Source organism: Pelmatolapia mariae, linkage group LG2, assembly GCF_036321145.2.
Source record: "Pelmatolapia mariae isolate MD_Pm_ZW linkage group LG2, Pm_UMD_F_2, whole genome shotgun sequence".
Taxonomy (NCBI): Eukaryota; Metazoa; Chordata; class Actinopteri; order Cichliformes; family Cichlidae; genus Pelmatolapia; species Pelmatolapia mariae.
In genome coordinates, this window is record NC_086228.1 from 22,756,731 (window position 1) to 22,782,838 (window position 26,108).

Below are 26,108 nucleotides of genomic sequence, written 5' to 3' on the forward strand. Positions count from 1 at the left end.
TACAATCTTTTGTCTTATCCTAAATAATGGTCACTGTATTCTGCCCTCTGTTTCTCCTCTTTATCTCTTACTTATTACTCTTTCATCTCACTCCTTTTGCTGTCTGCCACACCTGCCAGACTCTACCCCTTTGGCTCATTTGTACTCCAATTTTACCTCTCTGGCCTGAAAATGAGTACCTCGATTCTTGCCTTCCTAATGAAATCTTCTGCCTTTTTTCCCCCCCTTTTACTGTCAGCCATCAGGCCCAGACAACATGCTGGGACCATCCAAAGATGACAGAACTGTATCAAGCGTTGGGTGAGTAAGGAGACAATTAAAACACCCTCTTGCTCACTCGTCCAGGAACCCCACTGGGCTGCAGCAGAACCAGTAACACGGCACCACCGGGCTTCAGCTTTGAAGGTCCTGTCATACAGCTCATTAAGGGACCTTTATTTCAAACACCTTAGGGACTACATCGCTACTGTCATTAACCTGCGAGGCCCAATTTGCCAGCTCTGTGATTGCTTCTTGCTTAGCCTTTAATTAATTGTGATTAAACGACATCATGTATTTTACCGTTAATCTGATGTGACACGGCGAGCTTGCAGGGGAGATAGGCCCACTGTCAGATACACGTGTTCAGCTTAGAAAAAGGCATGCATGCACACAGACAGATAATAATATTATTACAGTAAACTACTGATGATTTCTGCAGTGGTGTGATAAACAGGGGGGACAGATGATGTCTAATTTCTCAATGGTATAGTGGAGTCATGCAGGAGGAGTTTGTTTTCTCTAATCTCTCTATCCGTCTCTCCTTCTATTAGCGGATCTGAACAACATCAAATTCTCAGCATACAGAACGGCAATGAAGCTGCGGCGGGTTCAGAAGGCTCTGAGACGTACGTACGGTATTTCATCGACGCTATTTTCTGTCTGCTGTGCTGAAATGGCTGGTTAAGTGATATACAGTTATCCTGCACCATCACTAATCCACTGTGACAAGCTCTCTTCAGGAATGAGATATAATGATTAGCTGAGGCATGTTTCTTTATTCGGTTGTCGAAAGCATCAACGCTCTTTTGTACCCTACATAGAAATGTGGTTGAAAATATTCTTTGCATTTTCCTATACTGTCAGCTTTGAAATGCAGCAATTAAAAGTACTGAAAAACTCAAGAGCCACCAGAAGAACTACTCTACTGCCAGTTCCCTTCCTCATTTTCATCACGACCTGAATCGTTAGCATTCTGGGTAATTAGCTATTAATTGGTCCATTTGAGTTACATAATAGGAGGCAATTAGTTTTTGCTGCATGGTTGAAGCTTGATTATATGCCCCTTCAGGGTCAATACCTCCAACATGGCCTTTCTTTCTTGCTTCCTTTTTCTTCTTCCCTACATCTCATCCATTTCCAGCATCGGTATAGTACTCGAACTCCCCTGACCACAGCCCTTCTCATATTGGGTATCCCTAAAAGTGCCCAGTTTCACACTTATTCAGTTATTTATGTTCAGCCTGTTTTTCTACCTTCTCTACCTTCATTTACAACTTCCTTTCAAGCTTCTTTCCCTTCTAGATCCCACGTTCCTGTAATAAGAACTCAGCATGCATGGAGCACTCTAACAACCCCCTTTCAGTCACTTTCCCACTTCCTTTCTCTTGCCTGCTCTCTTATCTCTCACTCCTCCGGTCTACTAGTTGATATCGTTACAGAACTTAATTGCCAGGCTGCACTGATAACTGCAGAATTCTCGCTCTTTTTTCTCTCTGCACACGTCTTGAATGATTGAGTAGTGCTGCATAAGAAATACATTTTAAGTTGATTCCCTCCCAACCTTTAAAATACTACTGTTATCTCACTCTGTTCTACCACATTATCGTGCTATCCAATTATACCTGGCATCAACGGACACCCTTTTAACTCCACTCTTAGGGATGGGCCATCAAATTAGTTTAGAAGAGCGAAATCAAATTTGTGTCACTGCTCTTGAAACATCTGGTAGGGCTTAAGTGGGCAAAAAGGGTGAATAAGCACTGCTGTCACCCATGCTCTCATTTGCTGAGGTGTGGATGATGATCCCGCTGTGACTGTACGTGTGTTTGAAAGTGAATGTGGGGTCATGTGTCGTTATATGTGGATGTTTAGGCTTTAGCTCATGTACACATGCTTGTAAACATAACACAATATTGTGCCATATTTATATCTCTAAATAAATATGTGTTCTTTTTAGTGGATTTAGTGGCACTGAGTAGCCTTGTGGAGATGTTCCGGGAGCAGGAGCTGCAGCAGGCAGATCATGTGATGGATGTGGTTGAGGTGATTCATGGCCTGACAGCTCTGTATGAGAAGCTGGAGGAAGAGAGGTCCGTCCTGGTTAACATTCCACTTTGTGTTGATATGTGTCTCAACTGGCTGCTCAACGTCTATGACAGGTGAGTAGGTTGAAAAAGTCAAAAGTGAAATATATATTAAAACTTACTTGTGTTAAGAACTGCAGCAGGTATCTGTGTCTTTGTTTCAGCTTCACTCTTATATACCAGTGGCTTATCAAGTAGACACAACCAGCAGACATACTTTGTAGTTGCACAAGTTTAAATCCAGTGTTAATCTGTCTTTAATGTTTTATCACTGATTTCTATTTCTCTGTTATATTTATACTGATTAATCAGAGTAAAGGGTTTTATAAGGCAGGTGGATATCAGGGATTTCAAGGAGAAACTGCCCAATTTGAAAACATTAATGCAAATATAATTTTTTTAAAAAGTTCTTAGGAGTGGAGTTAAAAGAAGTGAGCTTACAAAACTAATATGAGACCACACCTGACTCTCCAACCAAACTGTCAGTAGTGCCGTTGCCTCGTGGGTAATGCTGGTAGCAGGTATTAACAAGGAAGAATAATGTATGGAGGGAAAAGGTCAGTATTCATGCAGTGTAAAGCCAAAGCAGTGCAGCATTTTTATTAGAAATGACACATTCATTTCTGTCATATAATGCTCATAAAGTTTCATATTATACCCACAGCTCAGGATATTTTAAGTCAGTGCCGAGCTCATATAAACAAAACATCAACAGTGAAATATCAGTATCCTTACAATATAGGCACTGGTTGCTCGAAGCACAATGTTGCTGAATATCCGTGAATGAGGCAAAACTGTGGCTTTTATATTGACTATATGGGGCTCTATGGATTTAATTCACATAGCAACTGTAAATCACTTAGATTGTTGAATGTTTTTTTGTTTTTTATTTTCCATCTGGAATATCACCTGCTCTCTAGTGGATTCTTGCTTACAACTACTTGATGCTTTATGCAATTCTTAATGAGCAGGATAGTATTAAAGGCTTGAAATGGGTTTAGGATGACCATAATACACAGCGTGCCAATCCTTTATCATGATTTTGCAGAGCCAGGTCTCATTCAGCACTACTGTTATTGCATCAGGTCACTAGACTTAATAACATTGATCAAATTAAATAAATATGGTACACACTGCATGCACAGTCACTGTTTGTGATGTCATAACTTATTAAAAAATCTATTTTGAACAATTTGTCATTGTCATAGGACAAGAGTCTGTTTGCACATTGATGTAACCACAGACATCTGTAAACAGCTACATCATGACAAAGCCTCCAATAACACTGTCCAGGCAGAGGGCCATTCATCCCCTCTGAGACACAGTCGAAACAAATCCTCTTTGACACAAACACTCACCCATCTTTGTTCCTGATTGACCATTTTCTGCTGTTCTCCGAAGAGAAACCCCTTAGAGCAGCCTCCGAAATCCAGGGATAACCCCACGAGGACTGTAAATGCAGTCTGTAGCTCTTAACCACTTGCTGCTAATGAGAGACAATCAGAGACTTTACCCTCTGAATAAATTCCGGTAATTGCTTTTTGTTTTCCAATAGATAGCAGCAGGGAATGTGAATGAGGTGTGTGTATGTTTGCGTGACCATTTTTACAGTCGTTTTCTTTCAGTGAAATGTGTCCTACAGTATATCGCAGCATACATGTGTCCTCTAGAGACATGCCGCACTAGCAAGGTGAGTAGGAGTGAAGTGTCGCCTGAAGAGCAGCGCTGGGGTACATATTGAAGATGGCATGTGGTACACAGCAGAAAGTGTGTGAGAGGAGTTGACAGCCAGTTGTCCCCATGTGCTCTAATTTCAGCCCTGAATCTAATAGAGGAATGAATACTCCATTTGACTGTAGTGGTCTAGCCTGAAAAACTCTCTCTGCCTCGCATTTTGACCCGTTGCTGAATTAGAAACTGTGTCTCGTGCCTGTCCCTGTTTCTAGCACATCTATAGCATCAGTGTTTACTTTTGAGAATTGAACTCCATCCTTGATTCAATTTCATACATCATTGATCTGAAGATCTCCGATGAATTTGATGTTCTTGATTTCTCACTTAGCGTTTCAAATGTTAATTTGATAAGCTAGGTATGTGCCAATGCTGCTCAGCTCGGCACTAAATTCTTTCCGGCTGTGAACAGTGTTGTTGTGTTGGCCCCTCAGATCAAAGTATGGTAGCTTATATTCAATTTTTATTTTTAAATTTTCAAACTGAGAAAACAAGTGGACACACCATTGTCCATGTCGATTGTCTTGCTACTTGCAATTGATTAAGCACTTTTGAGGCTCACTGAATGTGAGTGTGATTTATGAATGTGTTTACGCTATAAGCATGCACGTGTCTCTAAGTGACATTGTGTTGTTATGAGCTTGTTATTGCTCTTCTGGGCATAAACCGATGGACACGATACTTTACCGAGTCCCAGTAGTGCCTTTAGTTACTCTGATTATGTTCTAATACAATTTCACACTACTGCACTGACCTACACTCCACTTCTTTTGACCCATGTAATTCCTCCCCACTTTGTCCCTCCCAGCAGGGCTCAAGCAACGTATGAATTTATTATCATGACCCAGTGCGCCATGATTTGAGATTATTCACCATTCAGAAACTGTCACATTTGAACACTTTTTTTTCTTCGCTTTCCTTTCTGCAGTGCTCGAAATGGCAAAATGCGAGTTCTCAGCTTCAAGATGGGATTGGTGACCTTGTGCAATGCAGACGTCCAAGAGAAGTACAAATGTAAGTCTGATGCTCGCTCATGTGCCTAATGCATCTCCTCAACTGCAAACAATGAGCCAAAACAAAACAGGCCTGATTGGCGGTATTACATAAAGACATCCACTTAGTCTAATGGAGGAAATGACTCTGCCTCCATTATGGAGAAGGCATTTTTACTTGTACAAAGTACATCAGGAGCCTTAAAAGGATTGCTTGCCAAAGACACCATTCATGCACACTCTCATGGCTCTCATTCATTTTTTCACAGGTCAATTAGGAAAGATCTTAGGATCTTTCTACATCTTTTTTGACCATAAATTAAGCTTTAATATTTTATTAGTGCAGGTCAGGAGGTGGTGCAGGTCATCTGCTAATCAGACGGTTGGTGGTTTTATCCCCGCTATCTATAGATAGATAGATAGATAGATAGATAGATAGATGCTGCAACTGCAGTTTACAAGTTAACCTTTACGTATTGGTAAAATAGAGAGGGAGCATTTGAACTAACAATGGTTGGAGCTGGAGCAGCTTGTAGTTGATACAGGATTTGAAAAAAAAATGCTCACAGTCTCCTATGCCAAGATTATTTATGCCTGGCATACCATCTGTGTCAGGTCTAAGACTGGAAGATAACAGATTTTCCTTCAGTGGTCCCAGAGGTGAGTTAGGCCCCCCTCTTCTAGGTTAAAGGGGTTCAACCAGTCTATAATTTTTCTTACTGAGAACTCCATATGTCACTAAATTCCTATTTTCAAAATAATTGATAGATAAAAGTAAATATAAATAAATAATAAATAAAAATTCCATCAACCTTGACAAATAAATTCTGGAAAGCATCCTACTTGTGATTACTACTGAGTCCTCAACCTTCTAGTAACAGAAATACAACTTTATTGTACTTTTTCAGCACTCTTAAGTGTTATGTTTAATTTATGGTACCTCGATTATATCTGTTGACATTTGTATCAGTGTAAAAAACAAAAATCAAAGGTCAGGAAATACAGTATCAAAAGTACAGACGCTGGCTGCAGTGGACACTTTTTCATTGTTTTTACCCCTCATCTGTAAAAGCTAATGGGGTGTTGTCATCAGCCATCTTTGTCCCATGCAGCAAACCCAGTTTTACTACAAAGTTTGTAACATTTGCAAGCTGCACACTTAATATCCTGCATTCTCCATAAATAAAAAAAAAACCCTCTTTTTTTAATTAAACAGCTCAGTGTTTGACTTTGACTTCAACACACCAGAGTTCTTATTATAAGGGTGTACATGGTGCTGGCTGTTTAACATGTGCCTTTATTTAGTCCTCTTGCCCAGGTGTTATGTGCAAGAGGACTAAATAAGAACACAGAGAGAGGGATCCATGGAACGCCTGTACTGGCATTGTGCAGCACCCTCGCATGCCTGTCAGCATTCATCTCCTCAGCGACAGGCTGACTTTCAGCTAGCTTCGTAAAGATCTCATTCAAAACCCTGACAGGACTCTACTTATGCAGGTCTTTCATCTCCAAGCTGACCAGCCAGGCCACTAATACCAATTCTGTCTCTCTCTGTATGTCATGAAAGTAAACATTATTCCACAGTGCTTGGTTTAGAAACCTTATATCTGAAATGTGAGGCCCATTGGTAATAAAGTTTTTCATCTATTCCAAGTTTTATTGCTCAGCGTGTATGCTCTTATTTTAAATGAAAAATGGCATTTCTTTTAATTACCGTAATGTGCTTTCATTTGAGATTTAATTCATAATTTACATTTTGAGACAGCGCTGCTGTATAATCAGTTTAAATAATTCTAATTAATAAACATTTTGCAGACTTATTCCGTCAGGTGTCTGGTCCAGGAGGTTTAACAGACCAGCGTCACCTCAGCCTGCTGCTCCACGAAGCCATTCAGATCCCCCGTCAGTTGGGTGAAGTTGCTGCTTTTGGGGGCAGCAATGTGGAGCCAAGTGTCCGTAGCTGCTTCCGCATGGTGAGGACACGCTCGCATGCATGCACGCTCAAGCAAATCCAGAGAAAAGCAACAAAGCATGCACAGTTCGCTGATACATAAACATGTGTTGGAGGAGATGTCAATACATTCAAATCCTGCTGCTGTGGCCTTTGTGTGGATAATTTTTTGTTCATACCTCAAGATATTCACGCACTGTAACATAAGTGCTAGTTTCAGTTTTTGAAACAATACCTTAATTGCTACCATGAGGAATTTGAAAGACACCTTGAAAACTTAATTGTAATGCAATTATTTTTTAAAACCACTTATTAATCTCCAGGAAAATAATTAAAGACCTCTAATTATTCAGAATGGAATTTGTCTACACCAAGGCGGCATTACAAATAGAGAAAAATGAATGCCAAAATTAAACATTTGCTGGTGGATGATTTCCATAAAAACCCACATATAAAAATAAAACAGTGTCACGACTCACATCAGAAGCTGCCAGATTTGCAAAGTTGTGTTTTACTGACATCAGGACATTTTTAATTCCTACAAAGGAAAAAAGATTCTCAGTGCACATCTATAGTAAGTAGACACATCATTCTGCTGTGCCGAAAAAAGCCAGAAACTACACCAAACACATTATTACAGGGTCAGGGTTAGACAATACGTGATGTGACTAGCACATCAAGTAACGAGAAGATGCTGTGTGTCTATTACATGTTCTAAATTTGTCTGAATTTGCATATGTGGTGTAGGTTTCAAGAGCTTTAAGGCATGACATTCAATTTGGGACCTCAGGTAATTACTGAGTTATTAGGAAGAGGACAGTTTTTGTTTTTTTTCCTGAATGATGGCCTTTTAATTCCCTCATTTTCAAAGCAGGTTCTAATTATACACGCTCTATTCTGGCCCATGCTTGCTGTATCAGCTACGGCTGATTAAAATCAGTTCCTTTCTCCACTTGCTCCATGCCAGGGCATTTAGTTGTAGCTAAAATATGAACTTAACGTGAATTTGGGGGCGACCCATTTGCCTGTTCACCACTTGACTTTGAAAGTGAGGTAGATCACTTTGTGGGGCATCACTTTTCGTATATAAACACAGGCTTCTACACAATAGAAGTGTTTGCTGAAGGTGTTACTTTATGTGTAAAGTTTATGGGAATAACTCTTTCCGTAACAATTTTCATATCCTGCCAAAAGTGATGTATTGTAGAAGTTGTTTAATTGCCACATTGTGAGGCGTTCTCGTGGATAACTGGATGTTTATCACTCTATTTTCCCTGCTGATATTTAAAACATCCCATCTGCTGTGTGCCTCTTTGTGATGCAGCAGCATGCACAGCATAGTCAGCGCCAGTTCCAGGTGTTCGGTATGCAAGGGGCTGCTATTTGACCTCCCACATGGAGCAAAGCTGGCTACTAACAGAGAGAAGCTCCTTCATCCCCTGGAGACTCTACACCTCTGTACACCTCACAGTCTGTGTGATCAGTGCACATACACACACACATTTATTATGTTACCCTGCGTGAGCAGTGGAGGGAGCCCCAGGGAAATCAACCTCTTAATGCATCTCTGATGCAGACTTAATGAGAATTTAGCACATCATGGATTTTAAGCGCTTGGCGAGTCATTCTTTTATTAGGTTGACTTCCTTTTTATCCCACTTTCTGGAATTCCCAACAAGCTATCTGCTGGAGAGACAGAGAACCCACAAACATGCATACAGTGTACACAGAAACTAAATTTATGTCTCTTTTAGTGTGGCTCTATAACTGTTTAGGTTGTTGCATAATAGCGAAAGATATCTCAAAGCGGTTTACCTTTTCTTTCATGCTCTTTATTCCGCTCTTATCTTTTCTATTCTCTTTGAGTCCTTATTTTCAGCAAAACAATACTCCTTGTGCGAGTAGGTTAGCAAAGGAAACATACTTTCTTCTTTAATTACTTTACATATCTCACTTGCTGCTGGTCTATATTTGGATTGTTTACAGTCTTCTGCACTTCTTTCCTCCCCTAATCTTCCTTTTTCAGGCCCCAGGGAAACCTGCTATTGAGGTGTCTCACTTCCTGGAGTGGATGAGCCTTGAGCCGCAGTCCATGGTTTGGCTGCCTGTGCTCCACCGAGTGGCTGCTGCAGAGTCAACAAAGCACCAGGCCAAATGCTACGTCTGCAAACAATGTCCCATAAAGGGCTTCAGGTAGGCATTTGTTATGTGCAAAGATGTACTGCATAAAATGATAACTATGGATCTGAAGTGATATGGGCTAATTAAAATGAAATCAAAATCAATCAGTCAATTGCAGCATAGCAATTAGAAACATACAGCGTATTCTGTGAGACAAATAGTCAACCAACAATCCAAATAATAAGTAGAAAACATAAAGCAAAGACTCAAGAATGAACCTGGTTCTGCTAGAGCGTATCATATCGACCACCATATACATTATTTAGACAGAGCTGTTTTTCAGCTGCCCATAAGGATATAAGCAGTAAACTGTGTGACGGCCCACCGTCTACGCTTCCTGCTTCTCGCTGTTTACTTCCAGCAGCAGCCTGGGTGGGTTGTCAGAGAAGTGGCTGCACCTGAGAAGTGGGAGTGTCCAAGTGCTCTTTCAGTCTTTGTCTGTGCAGCTTCCGTTTCTTCATGATGTTCCTGATTTGATAGGATATGTTGGTTCTAGCATCCTTGCCCAACAACCTGTGCAACAACCATGCACCACCGACACCAAAAACCTTAACACCAAACTATATGTTTAGTTAAATAAACTGATTGGGGAATTTAACTCTGCTTTGTTTGTTGTCAGCCTGCATGTGGTCAGTGCCTCTGATATATCTAAAATAATCACCATAGGATCTTTTTGCACTTTATTACCTACAAATTCTAAACTTGTGTGTATTACAGAATTATAAGTCCATGAAAACAAACAAACAAACAAAAACTGACACGCATGAATGGAATAAAAAAATAGATGTTTTTAAGCTGTGCTTACAGCTTGTTAACAGTTAGAGGTATAACAATAGAACCAAAGTGAATGGTTATAAACATAAAAAGAGAAGAAAGTTAATACATTTTAAAGATGCCAACTGGTATTTTCTGGTGGGGTTTATTACATATAATATAGAATCAGAAAAAGGCTTGATGGAAATGCTGGAAAATAGAGTTTATAATAAAAATGATGAGAGATAATGAGGAAAAGCTGCACACTCTATTGCACATACTATAGTATTAGCATCACGCTTGAAGGTTTCTGAACAAAACTGGCCCAAAAAATTTATATAATGCAGGATGTCGTTTGAAGTCTCTCTGCGTTTTAATATTGTTTTCAAAGGAGCTTGCAAAGAAAGGCGTCTGGACTTCTTTAAGTTGCTTGAAGACGTTTCACCTCTCATCCGAGAAGCTTCTTCAGTTCTAAGGTCAAATGGTGGGGAGTCCCAGATTTAAACCTAGTGGGAGTATCCCCCCAAAGAGTCCCCCCAAACGTCTTCAAGCAACTTAAAGAAGTCCAGACGCCTTTCTTTGCAAGCTCCTTTGACTACGATGACCTGGATGACTGAGAACCTTCACAGACATATTTAATATTGTTTATTTTCATCAAATGTTGTGAAGAATATAAGTGATGTATGTGCACATCTATATGTAATAATAGCAGTTACTATTTCACATTCATACACAAAGCACAAAACCGAAAGCAATTTTAATGCATCATTCATCTTATTTAGATAAGATTGTACACACAAACCATTATTTTCTCTGCACTCGTTTTTTTTTTTGTCACTTTGAAGAAAAAAACCCCAAAAGGTCTCAGTGTGACTGTGTAAACAGATTTATGTCCCAACAGCAGGATAACACAACTACACACACTGAGCCACTCTACTCTGTCTGGTTCTCTTGCAAACATCAGTTGAGCCTCTCTTTTATATTGATCTTGACAGGTATCGCAGTCTGAAGCAGTTCAATGTGGACATCTGCCAGACATGTTTTCTAACCGGGCGCACAACCAAGGGAAAGAAGCTGCACTACCCCATCATGGAGTACTATACACCAGTAAGACAAACATTAGCTAGTGCTCTTACAGAATACAAATTCAAGTTCCTAGTGATGGATAGAGCCCAGCTGTACTCCAATGAAAAGGAAAAAAATGTACTCCTGTCTCCTGATTTCTGCTGCCAGACATGGATTAGGCACCTTTCCACTGTACGGACTCTATTATCTATAATACTGTTACATATCCTTATAGTTATCTGTAGTATGCAGAGACTGAGTACTACTCAGCAGCAATATCCTTTTGGCTTGAACGGTGCACATAAAGTGGTATTTGGAGCACAAAACTCCAATAAGACCAAAGTCTTAAACGAGTGCATGTACAGTGTCCAAAGTCAAGTTCATTCTAAAGGAGTAGCTGTTGCACTGTTGCTGGAGTGCTGGAGTGTACTGAGATGGTGCCAGATTAAATCTTTAATCAATTCCAAGCTGCAAAATATGGCAAAGGGCCATCCGTACAATGTGTTTTTTTCTCAGTGGACAATATTTTATGTTTGCTAGCTGTAGTTTTTTTCCACCAGCTAGGCAGGCAGGCGCCCATAGATTTCTACACTGATTGAGAGAGTAGGGAAGAGAATCAGAGAGGGGAAAAAAAGAGGCAAGAGTTTAGACAAAATATAAAGGATCGGCAGAGAACAGCAGTAGAAACTGAATGAAAAAGCACAGGGTGGAAAAAAGTTGGTAAAGTCAAAACAAACCAGGTTCAAGGCAGACTGGATAAATTTTAAATGAGGTAATGTTGGAGAACGCAACATTTCCAAGAAAACTAAAGTTGTATAAATTGTCTCCCACCCATCACCTCAACTTTACCCACTTACCCCATGTGCACCTAAATCACACTACAGACAACCTCAGGAGAAAAGATGAGGGACTTTGCCAAGACTCTGAAGAACAAGTTCAGATCAAAGCAGTACTTCACGAAGCACCCGCAGAGAGGTTACCTGCCAGTGCAGTCAGTGCTGGAAGCTGATACCTCAGAGACGTGAGTCCTGCACATAAACACGCACAGAACACAGTCATCTCTCTCATCTCTCTCCTGTCATCTGTCCCTCACTGACTCACTGTTACACCCATACATACTCCTGCTGTTGCAGGCTAATTATCATGCTGACTCACTCAGATGGGTTAAAGAGAAAGCTCTGTGTTCGGGATTAAAATAATGTTAGTCCTGTGATCTCATTCTGGCTCAGGAGCACTGTTCACATGACTGAGTCTCATTTAAAGTGGGAAACAGGCAATGAGACTAGCATCCATTAGATCATCGTGAAGCATTGCTTCAGGCTACGATGTACCCAGGATGATTTACACAATTATGGGTCCAGGTTTTGCCCCATTTTTATGGTCATCTTTTATGATTATTTTATAAATGTCCAAAAAATAAGGATAAAGGAATCTCTGTCCTGCCAACTAACAATAAGCTAGAGCTAAAGATTCAGTATATGGTTATAATAGGGGCTTATTAAAAAGGTATGGTCCTGACCTTGCGACATTAAGCCTGCCCTCGTCAGACAAAGACAAGCCAGTGAAGACCATTAAATTGCCTTTTTCCAGCTAAGATCTCAGTTATATGATAAAGTGCTTTTGGTTGTAGATTACATCTCGGCAATGTCATTTTGCAGCAGCATATAATTATAATACATAAAAACATACTAATCCATAAATTTTCCTAGGGCACAAAATGGAAAAATAATTGGAAACAATGCTTGACTTTCATATTTAGTAATCAAATATATTCAACGAATAAATGCAGCAGCTTTCATTACCCGTCAAGAGGGGCTTTTTTTTCTGTACCCCTCAATTTAGGGCAGCATTATGATCAACATTATGCTGTGCCTTCACATACTCAAGATTCTTAGTGCATAAAGCCATTTTGTTAAAAAGAGCTTACTATACAGATGTCCTCGCTCCTAATCTTCTGATCAACTCATTACTTATGCAGCCCACTCACAAGCCAGAGATGATGGGTTTCAAAACCATCACACATTCTTTCCGTAAAATCACCTGACCTCTGTCAGAATCCCTTTGTGCATCGCTTAATAAAGTTTTTCCTGAAGTCTCTTTGGTTTGTTGCAGTGGTAGTAGTAGTAGTAGTAGTAGAACGCTAATTTTTCAGTTTGCTTTTCTGCAGCCACACGTTCATGTTTTGAAAGAGTTAAAAATTGCATCTGTGAAGTATTGACGGTGGCGCCTTTTGTTCCCAGACCGTGCTCCTCGCCCAAGCTGCCCCATGCAGACACACACAGCAGGATTGAACATTATGCCAGCAGGTATGTGGCTTTCTGCACTGTGCTATCTATCAAATCATTACTACAGAGTCTCCTGCCGTTTTCCATTCTCCAAATCAACCACCCCCTTCCCGCCCACCCCCTTACATACATTCACTCCACCCCACTTTTCCCTCTTCTTCTCCCCTTTCTGTTCTCTCACCCTTTAGTCTTTGCCACACTCTAATTGAGGTATTGATTTGTCTGCGTTGTGCACTGTACTCCAGCTAGGATAGAGGCTGTATTACCCAGCGGTTTCCTTCACTCTTATGCGCCACACAAACACAGTGAAGTTTGTGACCATTGTGTGTACGTGTGTGTGTATGTGTGTGTAGAGGTCACCAGGGCTCAGCGTGCCTAGCAGCTTGTCACTTACTGGGGCAGTGAGCCCATTGGTCACCTGGGAGCTGTCGGTGTGGCTTAGTGTCTGTTTGACAGCATATAAACAGGGCACACCACTGGACTCCCACACTCCTGGCAGCTCTGCCCACAGTGCAGAGATGGACACACATCCATTGAGCCTGCAGTGTGCATGCACGTGTGTGTGTGCGTGTATATGTGTGTGTGTTTTGGTAAGTGTGCCACTGTGTATTGTTTCCCCTAGGCTCTTACACACAACTGCTTCACACACTGCCAAAACATAGGGAATATGCACCAAAGAGAAAGCAAGCACAATTGTCCTCTTTACCCCCTTTATCTCTTCCCTTTTCCTTCCTCCTGTATCTTCTTTGCCCTTTTTTTCCTTTTGTTATCTGCAATCTCTCTCTTCTTTTGTCTCCCACCCACGTGTTTATTTTGCTGCTTTTTATAGGTATTTAAACCCTTTTCTCTTATTCTTTAACATATTTTCTATTTTTTCATCTTGGATTCAATAATTTGTTTTCAGTCATGCTACAATTTTCTAAAAAAGCTGTTTAGTCATATTGGTGTCAAGTAGTTTCATTCTGTAATTGTAGCTGCCACTATCACAGAAATAACCAACAAATAAAGAAAGTGGGAAAAGTGGTCATGTACCTCAGACAACAATCTAATTTGGTAAAAGTAAGACACATTTATTTGCAAATTTTCAATCTCCTGAGAATATTTTAGAAAAATGTGCACAGTTGGAAACATTTTCTCAGAAGCAAACATTGTTTCATTGTACCATAATAATTTTGCATGTCTATAAACTATATATGTTTCTGGTGTCTGTTTTCTGCATATAAAATAATGACTTTGGGCCCCTCACCTTTGACCATTTTGCAGCAATGGAGTCCCAAAATAGTTAAATGATTTATCATACAAATTAATAAATGGTGTCTCATCACTATGAGACACTATAATGTGGTTCAGTAGTACACAACACACATTGTCTCCATACTTACTTAATCATTTTGTGGCAAATATTCAGCAAGGAAATATTCTTCAGAGATTTTGATCCATATTGACATGATAGGATCACACGTCACCAGCTCTACCACACCCCTAAGATGATCTATGACTGAGATCTGGTGGCTGTGAAGGTCATTTGAGTACAGTGAACTCATTGTCAGCAGTACTAAGATAATACCTAGTATGGTTGTGCATTCAGATATGCTCTTCTGCATACCTTGGTTGTAACAAGCAGTTCTTTAGAGTTATTGCTGTCTTTATAACATCTCAAAGAGGTCTATTCATTCTTCTGTGACCTCTGATATCAACAAGGCATTTTTGCCCAGAGAGCTGCCACTCACTGGATATTTTTCTTACTTTCAGACCATTCTCTTTAAACCCTAGAGATGGTTGCGTGGGGAAAATCCAAGTATATCAGCAGTTTCTGCAATACTTACACCAGCCTATCTGGCATCAACAACCATACCACGTTCAAAGTCACTTAAATCACCTTTCATCCCCATTGTGGTGCTTGGTTTGAGCACAGAGGCTGCATAACACTTTCAATACATGTGCAACACTCATTACTAGCAATAGTAAAACAAAAACCTTTCTACAAATTATTCCTAAATGTGTTCAACAGTGAATACAATTCTTTACACAGATGTTTATATGTCTAACTCTATATCCACACAAATGGGTCAAGCTGTTATGGTGTTATCATTATCTTATCAACCACTTAATATTACACACCAGTTGTTTTTCAGTGTTGTAACATGAACGTTTTAAGTGTAGGTTTATTGGTAAGCACTAAAAAACTGATTGCTGTATAGCTTTGTACAATTTAGTTTTACTGAGTTCAAGTCCGAGAGGTGTTTTTGCCCAACTTGCCATCTCGAGCCCTTTGTTAGCTCTGGTGAATTACATACTAATGCGGGGTTGGTGATTTGATTTTCCAGCTTTTTCCATCCACATATATTGATGGGATCTGAGCAAGAAAAATGAACCCCAAACTGTTTTAAAGGTCTCCTGTTATGTTTTTGTCTGTGCATGAGTGAATGGGCAAAAGGAAAAATGAATGAATTATAAGGGATGATAAATGCTTCTAAATCGATGGTACTACAGTTAGACAGAAGAAAAAAGACAGCAGTGAGCTGACTCATATGTTCCCACTGAGAACTATCAAAAAAACAAGTAGACAGAACTTATGTATGGCAATGGTGACTATTTTATTCATACATTAGCAACAAGATTGCTCCCTTCCTTCTCCTCTCTTTCTACCTGTTCGTTAATATAGGTTTAAATAAATAATATATAAAGCAGGTGTGTTGGGAGTGATATACCAGTGAGTGATATACATGGTAATTCATGCCATGCACGTATACAGATGTCTTCAGCAAGACGAGCAACGCCAGTGGTTTCAATGCTCAGGCCACTGCATTCACTGCAATCTTCTGATATGTTTGGGACTGTGCATGAATGAATGGGCAAATGAGAACGCAATGAATTATAAAGAATTGCAAATGGCTCTAAATGAGAATAGGCAGTCGCACATTTATTCACAAAAAGGAGAACTGTGTAAGCCCACTCGTATGTTCCAGCATCATCTGAGCACCATCATAATAAGAGTAGACACGCTTTGTTGTGGTGGTGGTATTTTATTTGTACTCTGGCAGCAAGAGGAGATCTTTATTTCATTCTCCCTTACCTTTTTTTTACTTCCTTACTTACTTTTGCTGCCTTTCTATCTGTCAGTTAATGTAAGATAAAAGGGGGAAATTGTTCTTATTTGAGTTCTTTGAATTTTCAGTTTTAATCGCTTTTATAATCAAGAGTGAAGCTGTTGGATATAATCTCTGTCAGTTCAGTTTGTCTAATATTTTTCCTTTATGATGGCATATTGTGTGTGTGTGTGTGTGTGTGTGTGTGTGTGTGTGTGTGTGTGTGTGTGTGTGTGTGTGTGTGTGTGTGTGTGTGTGTGTGTGTGTGTGTGTGTGTGGATTGGGTTTATCTAGGCACAAACCCCGCTGGAACACAAGACCACCAACTGCACGGCAAAACAAGACAAGAGTGCGCTCTTTTATCAGCTGATTATATATCTCTAGGCATAAATGATTATATGTTTCTAAGCACAAATGACAACCTTAAAAACATGGCCAGGGACTACAGATGAAGATTTGCCCATGGCTAACACTACTACAATTGCAGTAATGCACACTCTCCGTGTTTAGAAATAAACAAAATTCTGAAAATAAGCAAAATGATAAAACACAATCCATGCCGCATAGTCTACAGTCATCTGAGAGGAAGAGTACTTGAAGTTTCATGTTAGAAAAGTCAGTAAAAAACACAGTGCATCTGCTTCCTCCTGTCGCACTTCCTCTCTCACTCTCAATTCAATTTCATGCAATTTCATAGCACTGGAAAGTGCAATAAACAATATGAACAGTAATATAACAATATGAATGTTAATATAAGATTAAGATTGCTATAGTAGTGTATATCTTGTGTATGAGTGTGTGGAGGCGTGGATTGCCATTCAGTTCCCCTCTGGTTGTAACACGTTTTTACATACTGTGCAACAGACATGAGGTCTGTCGCTTTCTATAAGGATTATTTCTAGTTTTCAGTAGTTATTAAACTGTTAAAATCTGTTAACATTGATATGAGGACTTTATTTCTTTCATCATCGCCAGTGCTGTGATGAAAGCAGTGGGGTCTTTAATAAAAAAAACTTGTTACATTAAAAAAAGAAAGTAAGATAAGATTTTTCTAAACCGTAGTATCCCTCTTCTCCAGCCCTTGGCCCTTTGCTCACATTTCTTATTTCTTATTTTTTACATTAATTCATGAGGCTAAAACACATGTAAGCGCAAGAAACTTCAACAATACTGTCTCCTATTTCTTTTTGCTCTTTCTTGTCTCCTTTGTTGCTGTTCCTGACTGAAGCTTGAGGTCTGCAGAGGTTTTGTGATGAATAGTGTTGCAGGCTGAATTACGAGCGGTCGGGTTCACAGGCTGGGCCTCCTGTAACAGGGCATGGATAAATCCTGCATTCCTCAGTATTATGGTCTCATAGAAAACTGGAGAGAAATGGAATCTTATGTGGATGCACCTGACAACCTCTACATCATTCATCCCTACTTCTACCATCCCTCACTCCTTCACCTGACCACACACTGCGAAAGATAACTCAGCATGTAGCGTGTCGGTGTGTGAAGAAGACTATTTTAATGTGGCAAATCTGTGTGTATTTATGTGGGCAGGCACAAGACTCGTAGCACATTTGCATCAGTGGGCTGCTTCTTCGTGATGATTAATATCCCGACTTGAAGGACAAAGCTAAAGAGGTTAAAGCTGCAGCGACGCTTGCAGTGCAAATAACAACTTTGTTGTTTGACCGCCGATTTCAACCCACCCTTTAATCATGGATCGCTATTATAAGTCATTACCCTCTGATATTCAGCGGACTGCAGCTGGTTGTGATGAATTGACTTTCTGGTGTTTCCACTTTCATGCAGCCAGCTCATGCATGCATCTTATTTATATCACATCTTCCTACATATTGTTATAATGTGTGGGAAAGAGTGGATACAATTGTACTTTACAGTGTGTGCTGCTTAGAAGAGACGTGATAAAGATGGGGCACAAAGCACCTATAGACACATTTTTTGTTAATTTTTTTGAGCTACTTATTTTCTTATGCTGTTTCTGCATTGAACTAATAGGTGGTGATGTGTACAATATGGAACATTAATAAACAACTTAAAAATTATTGATTGTTGTAAATGTGTTATGGAAGGCAAAAAGTCACTTTTATAAACTTTTCTATGCAGTACTATAGGTGTATAATAAAAATAGTATCACACTGAGCTAAAGTAAACATTCTATCTATCAATGATGTTTTTGGTATTATTAATTTTATAAGCAGAATGCATGTTAACCATTATCTTTTATTGATTTCAATCAGTGACATATAGCGATGGCAGCAACCTGTCATGCACAGTCCTGCTCTTTCTTTTTGCAAAAAAAATGCTGTACAGAATCTTGCAGTACTCAAAGACATGTTAGGCTGTTAATTGCACAGTAGCTACACTCACCTACCTGTTGGGTCTACCTGCCCCTGCCTTGCCCCTGCCTTGTCCATCTTGCTGTGATTTCTGTAGGACCCGATTTTCTTATGTATTCCATTAAAAATAAGAAACCTGATTTTTTTTTTCTTTTCGTTTTTTGCCCTGCCACAGCACATTTTATTTGGTGTTATAGTAAAACAGCTTACAGAGCAGCATGTACAGTGTAGCTGACAGTCAGCAGGATATAGTGCAGAAGGGAAGCGCTGTCCTTGGTCCTGAAAAACCACACAGACCTGACACACTGTGGCCTCACACGCACCACTGATGCTGTCTGTGGTGCTGGACAGTAGCACGTTTCTAAAAGGTTTTTTTATTGCCTGTATGCGAGTAGACAATGTACAATAAAGTTTTATGCATGCTCCTTGTGGATATTTTTATAGCTTTTACTCTAGTGGAAGTCGAATTTTTGCCACTCTGCAGTCTTGTTAGTCAAATGCACCTGCGCACCTTACTATCCATTGGTAGTTAACGAGACCAGGCTAGAGGTCTTATATGCACAGCTTAAAATAAGTTTTGATTATTTTTTTAAAGCTTGTGTTTGATGAAATATATTTTTTCTCAGTGTGTGTGGCAATAAACATAATGTGTTGCTTTTCCATTTTCATTAAGTTTACTGATCTCACTCAATATTTCTCTTTTGGGTGTTTGTGTACATGTGTCAACTGCATGTATATTTGACATCCTGTCCTTGGTGTGTGTGTGTGTGTGCGTTTGTGTGTTTGTATACATACAGATTGGCAGAAATGGAGAGCCAGAATTGTTCATTCTTCACGGATAGTCTGTCTCCTGATGAAAGCCTGTGAGTATGCCACCACCCCCACTCTACAAACCCTGTCATTACAAGCACAGCCTTTCACACGGATTATGTGTGCGTTTTGTGTGTACACTCTTTTCTCGCGATGCTTCGACTGTTTCTGCGTTTATTTGTGTGCACAGACTTGTACATGTATGTGCAGCTCTTTGGGTAAGATTGGGTAATCGCATAAATAGTCAGCCACATAATGAAAATGACCCACAGCAAGCAGTGTGCACACACTGTCCATTCATCATCCACATGCCCGCTGCGATTAAGGTCTGTGGCTGTGTGTAGATACACAAAGCGTATGTGTGTGTGCCTGCAGAAGCTGGCTGAGTGGCTGGCAGTGGCGGGGTTACAGCAGTGAGAGGAATAAGGATGTTTGATGTGAATGAGGCAGCCAGTCCTCATTGTGGAAAGCTGAGAAAGTGCCACATGGAGAGAGTGGTTAGGGTTGTTTGAGATCATGATTTTCTGTGTGTCCATGTCTTATTTTGTTGACATCGCTGTGGGCTGTCAGCCATTTCCTCCTTCTCTGAGATGGTTCTGCTTTAAAGTTAAGGTTGTAGCTTTGCCACATACACACTTTAGAGGTCTGTGTAATGTGTGTGAGTGCAGTGTGAAGTGTGCTTATTGTACCTTTCCACATGTGTTTTGTGTTAGTCTGCTCTCAGAGAGTGATGTGACTGATGATACATTAAGAGCTTGTTTTAAACTCAGAGAGAAGTAAAAGACTTGGAAGCCAAAAACTTTTCAGTACTGATATTTCTGCTTATCAAACCTGCGTTCATTGTCTTTGTTGCTATGTGCATGCATCTAGTGTGTTGCTTGGATGGAGCTGTGTCACACAAATGTATATACATGCATATAGTTTTTGCATCTATACTCTGTCTCTGGATTATTCTGTGCCTGAGAGTGTTTGTATGCATGGCATTTCACTTCTTCCCCTTATGTGCAGCTGTGTTGGTTCCAGCTTTTGTGCCCTTGCATCTTCTTGTTCTTATTCTGCACACCCGTCCTTCTGTCTGTCAATGCTTCATAATTTTTTTTTTTTACTTTTTTCCTGCTGCACGGCTCTGTACGTGCTGCTGTGCTATCTGTGCTTCCAGCTGGTGTTTGCTTGGCATCCTACTGTTTACTGTCCTGAACCACCGTTCCTGCATGCACGGCCTTTACCTCCACCTGTATATATTAATCGCAATTTAATGTTGTCAGGTAACAGGCATGCAAGTCAGCTAAGCCCAAGCACATATGAGTTGGGTCATTTAGACCCACATTGTCTCATCAATGCACCTGAAGGTTAAGTACCAGAGTATCAGAGTAACTCAGCTCAGGGGCGTCATGTCTTTTCTTGATACGAATACCTCTCATTTAACTTTGGCTGTACAAAGTGGTTTGCCTGGGCAATAGCATTATTGCAACATAAACTGACAACAACTATCTTTCCATTAAAATAATTGCCAGACATTCACATATCCATTTATTGTTTAATAGCCCTAGGTATGTTATCATAGATTTGAACATTACGTTTTTGTTCCAGTGTCAATAAAATGTTATTGGACATTAATATCTGAGCAATATATTGTGCAGCTTAAGATGTACCTTCCATTTTTAATAAATGTGAGTAGGTGTTAAATGGTCTGGTGAGCAAGTTTTATTGCAGAGCATTTAATGTTTGGACCGGGAACCTGGCACACTGCTCCAAGCCGCTGTATCCTGTCTGGTTTCATTGTGTCTCGTCCTGTTATGCCTTCCTGTCTTGCTTGCCTTGCTTTGCTTTGGCCTGTCTGCTCTTCCATGCTCTTGGTTCTGCTTTGTGCTGCTGGTGGCTGTGTGCTGGTGGCTCAGTGTGCTGTCTCCTGTGTGGGGGACTCAGGGATGAAGATCAGTACCTCCTGCGTCACTCCAGCCCAGCCCTGGACCATGACTCACCCTGTGGACAGCACATGCTGCTGGCACATTTGGAACACCAGGATAAGGAGCAGCTCCAATGCACCCTGGCCCGCCTGGAGAACGAGAACAGGTCTGTAGCCAGGAAATAAAGCTGTTAGAACTTTGTCGTCATTCTTTATAATTCATGTGTTTTCAAGCACAATAAATCCTCCAGAATCCCGTCTTGTAGACATATTTCAACACCAGTTGCATCACATCCAAACACGTAATATTTTCATTATTTTTTAAACATTTGAAACGGTGTTTGATCTGATTTGCTTTTAGATATGATCGAGGCTAAGATAAAAATAATGTTTGCTGCAGAGACCTTAAAGTTTGGCTTAACGTTCAATGTTTATAAGTAAAGCTCCCCAGAAGCATTTGTGTGTTTATCTAGAGGTATTACACTCGATTCGGTATGTCTGCTGTCATTTGCAAACCTCCTGCAGTGAATAAACACATTCATACTCTAAATCCTTTGAACTGCCTGAAGAAAACGAAAAAAAGCAGCATTTTCTGTGCGCATACCTGAGCATTAAGCTTGTAAAACCGCATATTGGTAACATGGAACCACTCGTATGTCATCCTTCAGTTTGTCCTGCACAAGGAAAACAAAGAGTCTATTATGAATTGTTTGGCTTTAAGTTTAAAACATACCTAAAACACAAGATGTTAATGCTTTTGAATTAGATTTTAGTTACTACAGGGACAGATATTTTCCATAAATGAAGCAAATTCATTTTTCCTTTCCACTTAATTGGTTACCAGAGGCATCCTTTAGTTGAATGACTCATATGAATACATTTCCCTTGTCCTCAGTTTGGTTGTGACCTTTCTAGACACACAGCAAAATGCAGCTACACACACACTCGTGCCCTTTGGGTGTCTGAAACCTTGACCTAGTTCAGTTTTTCTACAAAGTGTGTCTCTTGTTATAGTGTGCTCTGTTGTCCTTATTAATGACTAAAGTGGCTGCTTTAGCTTATTTTATTGGCTGTTTAGTGGTTTTTCTGATGCTTATAACAGAACAATAAATTAGCAAAAAAAAAAAAATTAAGAACTTATTTTGGGTCTCTTTAACCCAAAAAAAGTTCTTAATTTTTTTTAGCTTTATAAAGAAATGGACATTTTATTTATTTATTTATTACATTTTCTTTTCCAAAGAGATAGTTACAGATAATTCTGCAATTAAATAGACCAGTATGTTGTGACGATCATTTTCCAGCAGCCAAATCAATTAACAATGCATCACAAGTCTATAAACAGTTTTAATAGCGAATCACCACACAAAGCCACTGAATATTCACAGCACCATACAAATATGTGATATGAAAGGCTTCTATTAAGAATGAAGATTGCACTCCATGTGGTTAGTCATCAATAATACATTAGGATCCTGCAGTACTGATTGTTTAATGTGTTGGTATTTAGTAAATCATTCAAATTATTTGTCTCATAAATACAAAATGTCAGGTTATAATGCATTTCTGTTTGTGTCAGTATAATTCTCTAAGTTGTGTGATGTTTTGCTTGCTGCACCAACAACTTGCCTTGACTGTTCTCCTCCATCTGTTGGTCCTCAGGGTGCTGCAGAGCGAGTACAGGCGGCTTAAGTGGAAACACGAAGAGGCGGCATCAGTTCCCATGCTGACTGAGGCTGGAGAAGGAGGTCTCGGTTCACCTACAGCGGGAGGGCAGCAGGACGAGGAGCTCTTGGCTGAAGCACGGGTCCTCCGGCAACACAAGACTCGCCTGGAGACCCGTATGCAGATCCTGGAGGACCACAACAAACAGCTCGAGTCCCAGCTGCGCCGGCTCAGGGAGCTACTGCTACAGGTCAGCGGTACACCTCTGAGAGAGAACTGGAAAGGAAATGAACAATGCCTACAATGGATTTTATTTATTTAAAAACAATACTTAAGTACAACCTTGAGGGTGTGTTTTTATGTGTACTTCTAAGTCTACCAACTAGTTTTTACAGGCAAATACTTTAGGTTCAGATCTTTTAAAAAAAATTATATTAGACAAAGATTATCACAGTAAATGCAAAATAAATTAATTTAGAAAAAAAAGCTATTCAAACCTACCAGGCCACGTGTGAAAAACAAATTGCCCTCCCTCATTAAATCAAGAATTAATTGTGATTAACCACATTTTTTGGAAAGATGCATTCAGTTGAACTAGCCACACCCAGGTCTCATTACTGACAGACCTGTTGAATCACAAGAAGCTTAAATAGAATCTGTCTAACAGACTGAAGTAGGCTAAAACATCTGAAAAGGCATCAGTGTTGATTTCCAAGGCGCAATTTCTCAAAAACCATCTTGGTGATCTCAAAGATCTTTGGGAACATATTCTGTGTCCTGATGAGACAAAAGCTGAATTTTGTGGAAGGCCCGGGAATTCTGTTCAAATTCCCAACTTAAATCAAATTGAGGTGTTTGGCATGATCTTAAACAGGCCGTTCATGCTTGAAAATCCTCCAGCGTGTGTGAATTAAAACAAATCTGCAAAGACGACTGGGCTAAAAGTCCTTTGCAGCGATGTGAAAGACTCATTGCCAGGTATCACCAGCACTTGATTGCGGTTCTTGCTGCCAAGAGTGGCACAACCAGTTATTAGGTTTAGGGGACAATTAGGTAGGTTTGGATATTTTGGATAGAGGACAAATATTTTGGCACAGCACTGTATAGTTCTTGCAGATTTCTGTAGCTGCAGTTTTAAAAAAAAAAAAGGGGCACACAGGGAAATCTAACCTCACCAGTTTTCAATATTTGTATTCCTCACAGACAGCACAGATAGCAGATAGCAAAGTTCTTGAAATACACTTATAAAAGTACAAAAAGGCACACACTGTTCATTTAAAAGAAGGAATGGGAGTACAAAGAAGTACAGTATGGAAGGAGTTAAGAAAGAGGATAAGCCTTAATACACTCTGGAGCGTCATATAAAAGGATTTACTGCAGTGTAAAGGAAAGGTGTGGCAAAGAGATAGGCGAGTGGGAGCTGACACTCACAGTTACTGGTTACTATAATGGCAATGTGTAAATTGTTGTCAGTGGGAGTATCTAAACTGCACACTCAGGCCACAGAATAAAGAGAAAATGAAGGGAATAAATGACAGTAGGAGAAAGACGGCGAGGAGAGGAACAGGATGCTGCATCTTCAGGTTAAAGAGAGCAAGAGGCACATATTCCTGGGTTAAAAACATAAAGGGAGGGAAAAAAAGGTATTTGAATTCTTTTCTCTGTGGACCTATATCACAGTTTCATTTCCTCAGAAAATAAAATCTGTAGAATCTGCAGTCTGTAGTCTCTAGAAGTATATGTATGAATCCCTCCCAGTCTCTACAGAGACTCCTGTTTTGCAGCAGCTACTGAACTTACTCACCTCTGGAGTATTGCCACAGTGTTGCTAAAAACAATACGAACCATGGGAATGTTGCATATAAGATCTTCGAGAGTTACACTATCCACCTTTGATTGTGAATTGAGGCATCCATTGTGGTGTCAGTCTGTTTTCTGCAATGCTTGTCTGTGCATTGCAACTCCCTTTGGCTTTTATCTACCTATCAAAGCACAAATCACAGTAACCTGATGAACAGCTGTTGGGCAAAATTGCCTTTTTAAATAATTCTTCTCTGAGTTTGCATTCGAGGACTGCCGGCTGAGTGCCATTAAACATCACATTCATTGCTATCTGAAAGGCAAAATGACTCTGATGTCTGAAATATGATAGATATGAGGGGTTATTTAGAATGAATGGTAATAAGTCTCTCCCAAAAGCAGCCCAAAGATGATTCAGAGGCCAATGGATCAGAACCATCAACCCTGTCTTCTCCTGTGTCTGGAGGAGGACATCATGGGGAGCCAGCTAGCAGAGAGACTACAGACACTGAAGCAGCAGGTCAGTGACATGCAGCCAGGCTAAGATGAGGGCTTGACATATGCATGCATGCTAAATGTAAAACCTTATCTTTTCACTGAGAAGTAACATTTTCTGTGGCGGCTTGAATCCGTGTGTGTGTGTGTGTGTGTGTGGCAGGAGATGATTTGGAGCATGAGCAGGACACAGTGCTGCAGCTCCAGGAGGTCATTGAGCAGCTGAGAAACGTCTTCCCTTCAGAACCTGGTGAGTTTGTTTTGGCTACATGGATCTTTGCTTCTGTAGCACTCCACACTTCAGAGACAGCTTCTTTGCTCCCTCCATGGCCCTTGGGACCGTGAAAGATGGAGAGGAGAGCAAATATGTACTAGTGTGGATCGATAGAAGGGGAGGGGGTAGGGATGGAAAGATTGAATGGCAGAGAGGAGAAGTGAGGGGTGTAGGGACGGAGAGATTGAATGGCAGAGAGGAGAAGTAAGATAAGAGGACGACTGCAGCAGAGAAAGACAGAGCGTGTCACTGTCACACACTTTGCCACAGTGCCCCACTGCATTTAAAATGCAATTTGCTGGGCAATCCAAAGCCTGTAATTTGAACAAAGAAAGGGATTATAATAATTATAGCCTTCTTAGTTATAACCAAGAACATTTCCTTGGTCCTTTGCATGTGCTCCTAAACTTGTTAACCCTTT

General features: G+C 40.1%; 1 protein-coding gene across 1 annotated transcript in view; it reads left to right on the forward strand.

The window, feature by feature from the left end:
• The window catches only part of drp2 (dystrophin related protein 2), a 73,557-nt gene that overhangs the window by 45,043 nt on the left and 2,406 nt on the right, over positions 1–26,108 (forward strand). The window contains exons 9-22 of the mRNA XM_063494842.2: positions 239–300; positions 813–887; positions 2,219–2,420; positions 5,005–5,090; positions 6,884–7,041; positions 9,046–9,212; positions 10,949–11,060; positions 11,903–12,039; positions 13,259–13,324; positions 19,538–19,603; positions 21,477–21,623; positions 23,116–23,368; positions 25,321–25,438; positions 25,577–25,663. Coding sequence (XP_063350912.2) covers positions 239–300; positions 813–887; positions 2,219–2,420; positions 5,005–5,090; positions 6,884–7,041; positions 9,046–9,212; positions 10,949–11,060; positions 11,903–12,039; positions 13,259–13,324; positions 19,538–19,603; positions 21,477–21,623; positions 23,116–23,368; positions 25,321–25,438; positions 25,577–25,663 — 1,736 coding nt within the window. The remainder of the gene's footprint in view (positions 1–238; positions 301–812; positions 888–2,218; positions 2,421–5,004; positions 5,091–6,883; positions 7,042–9,045; positions 9,213–10,948; positions 11,061–11,902; positions 12,040–13,258; positions 13,325–19,537; positions 19,604–21,476; positions 21,624–23,115; positions 23,369–25,320; positions 25,439–25,576; positions 25,664–26,108) is intronic.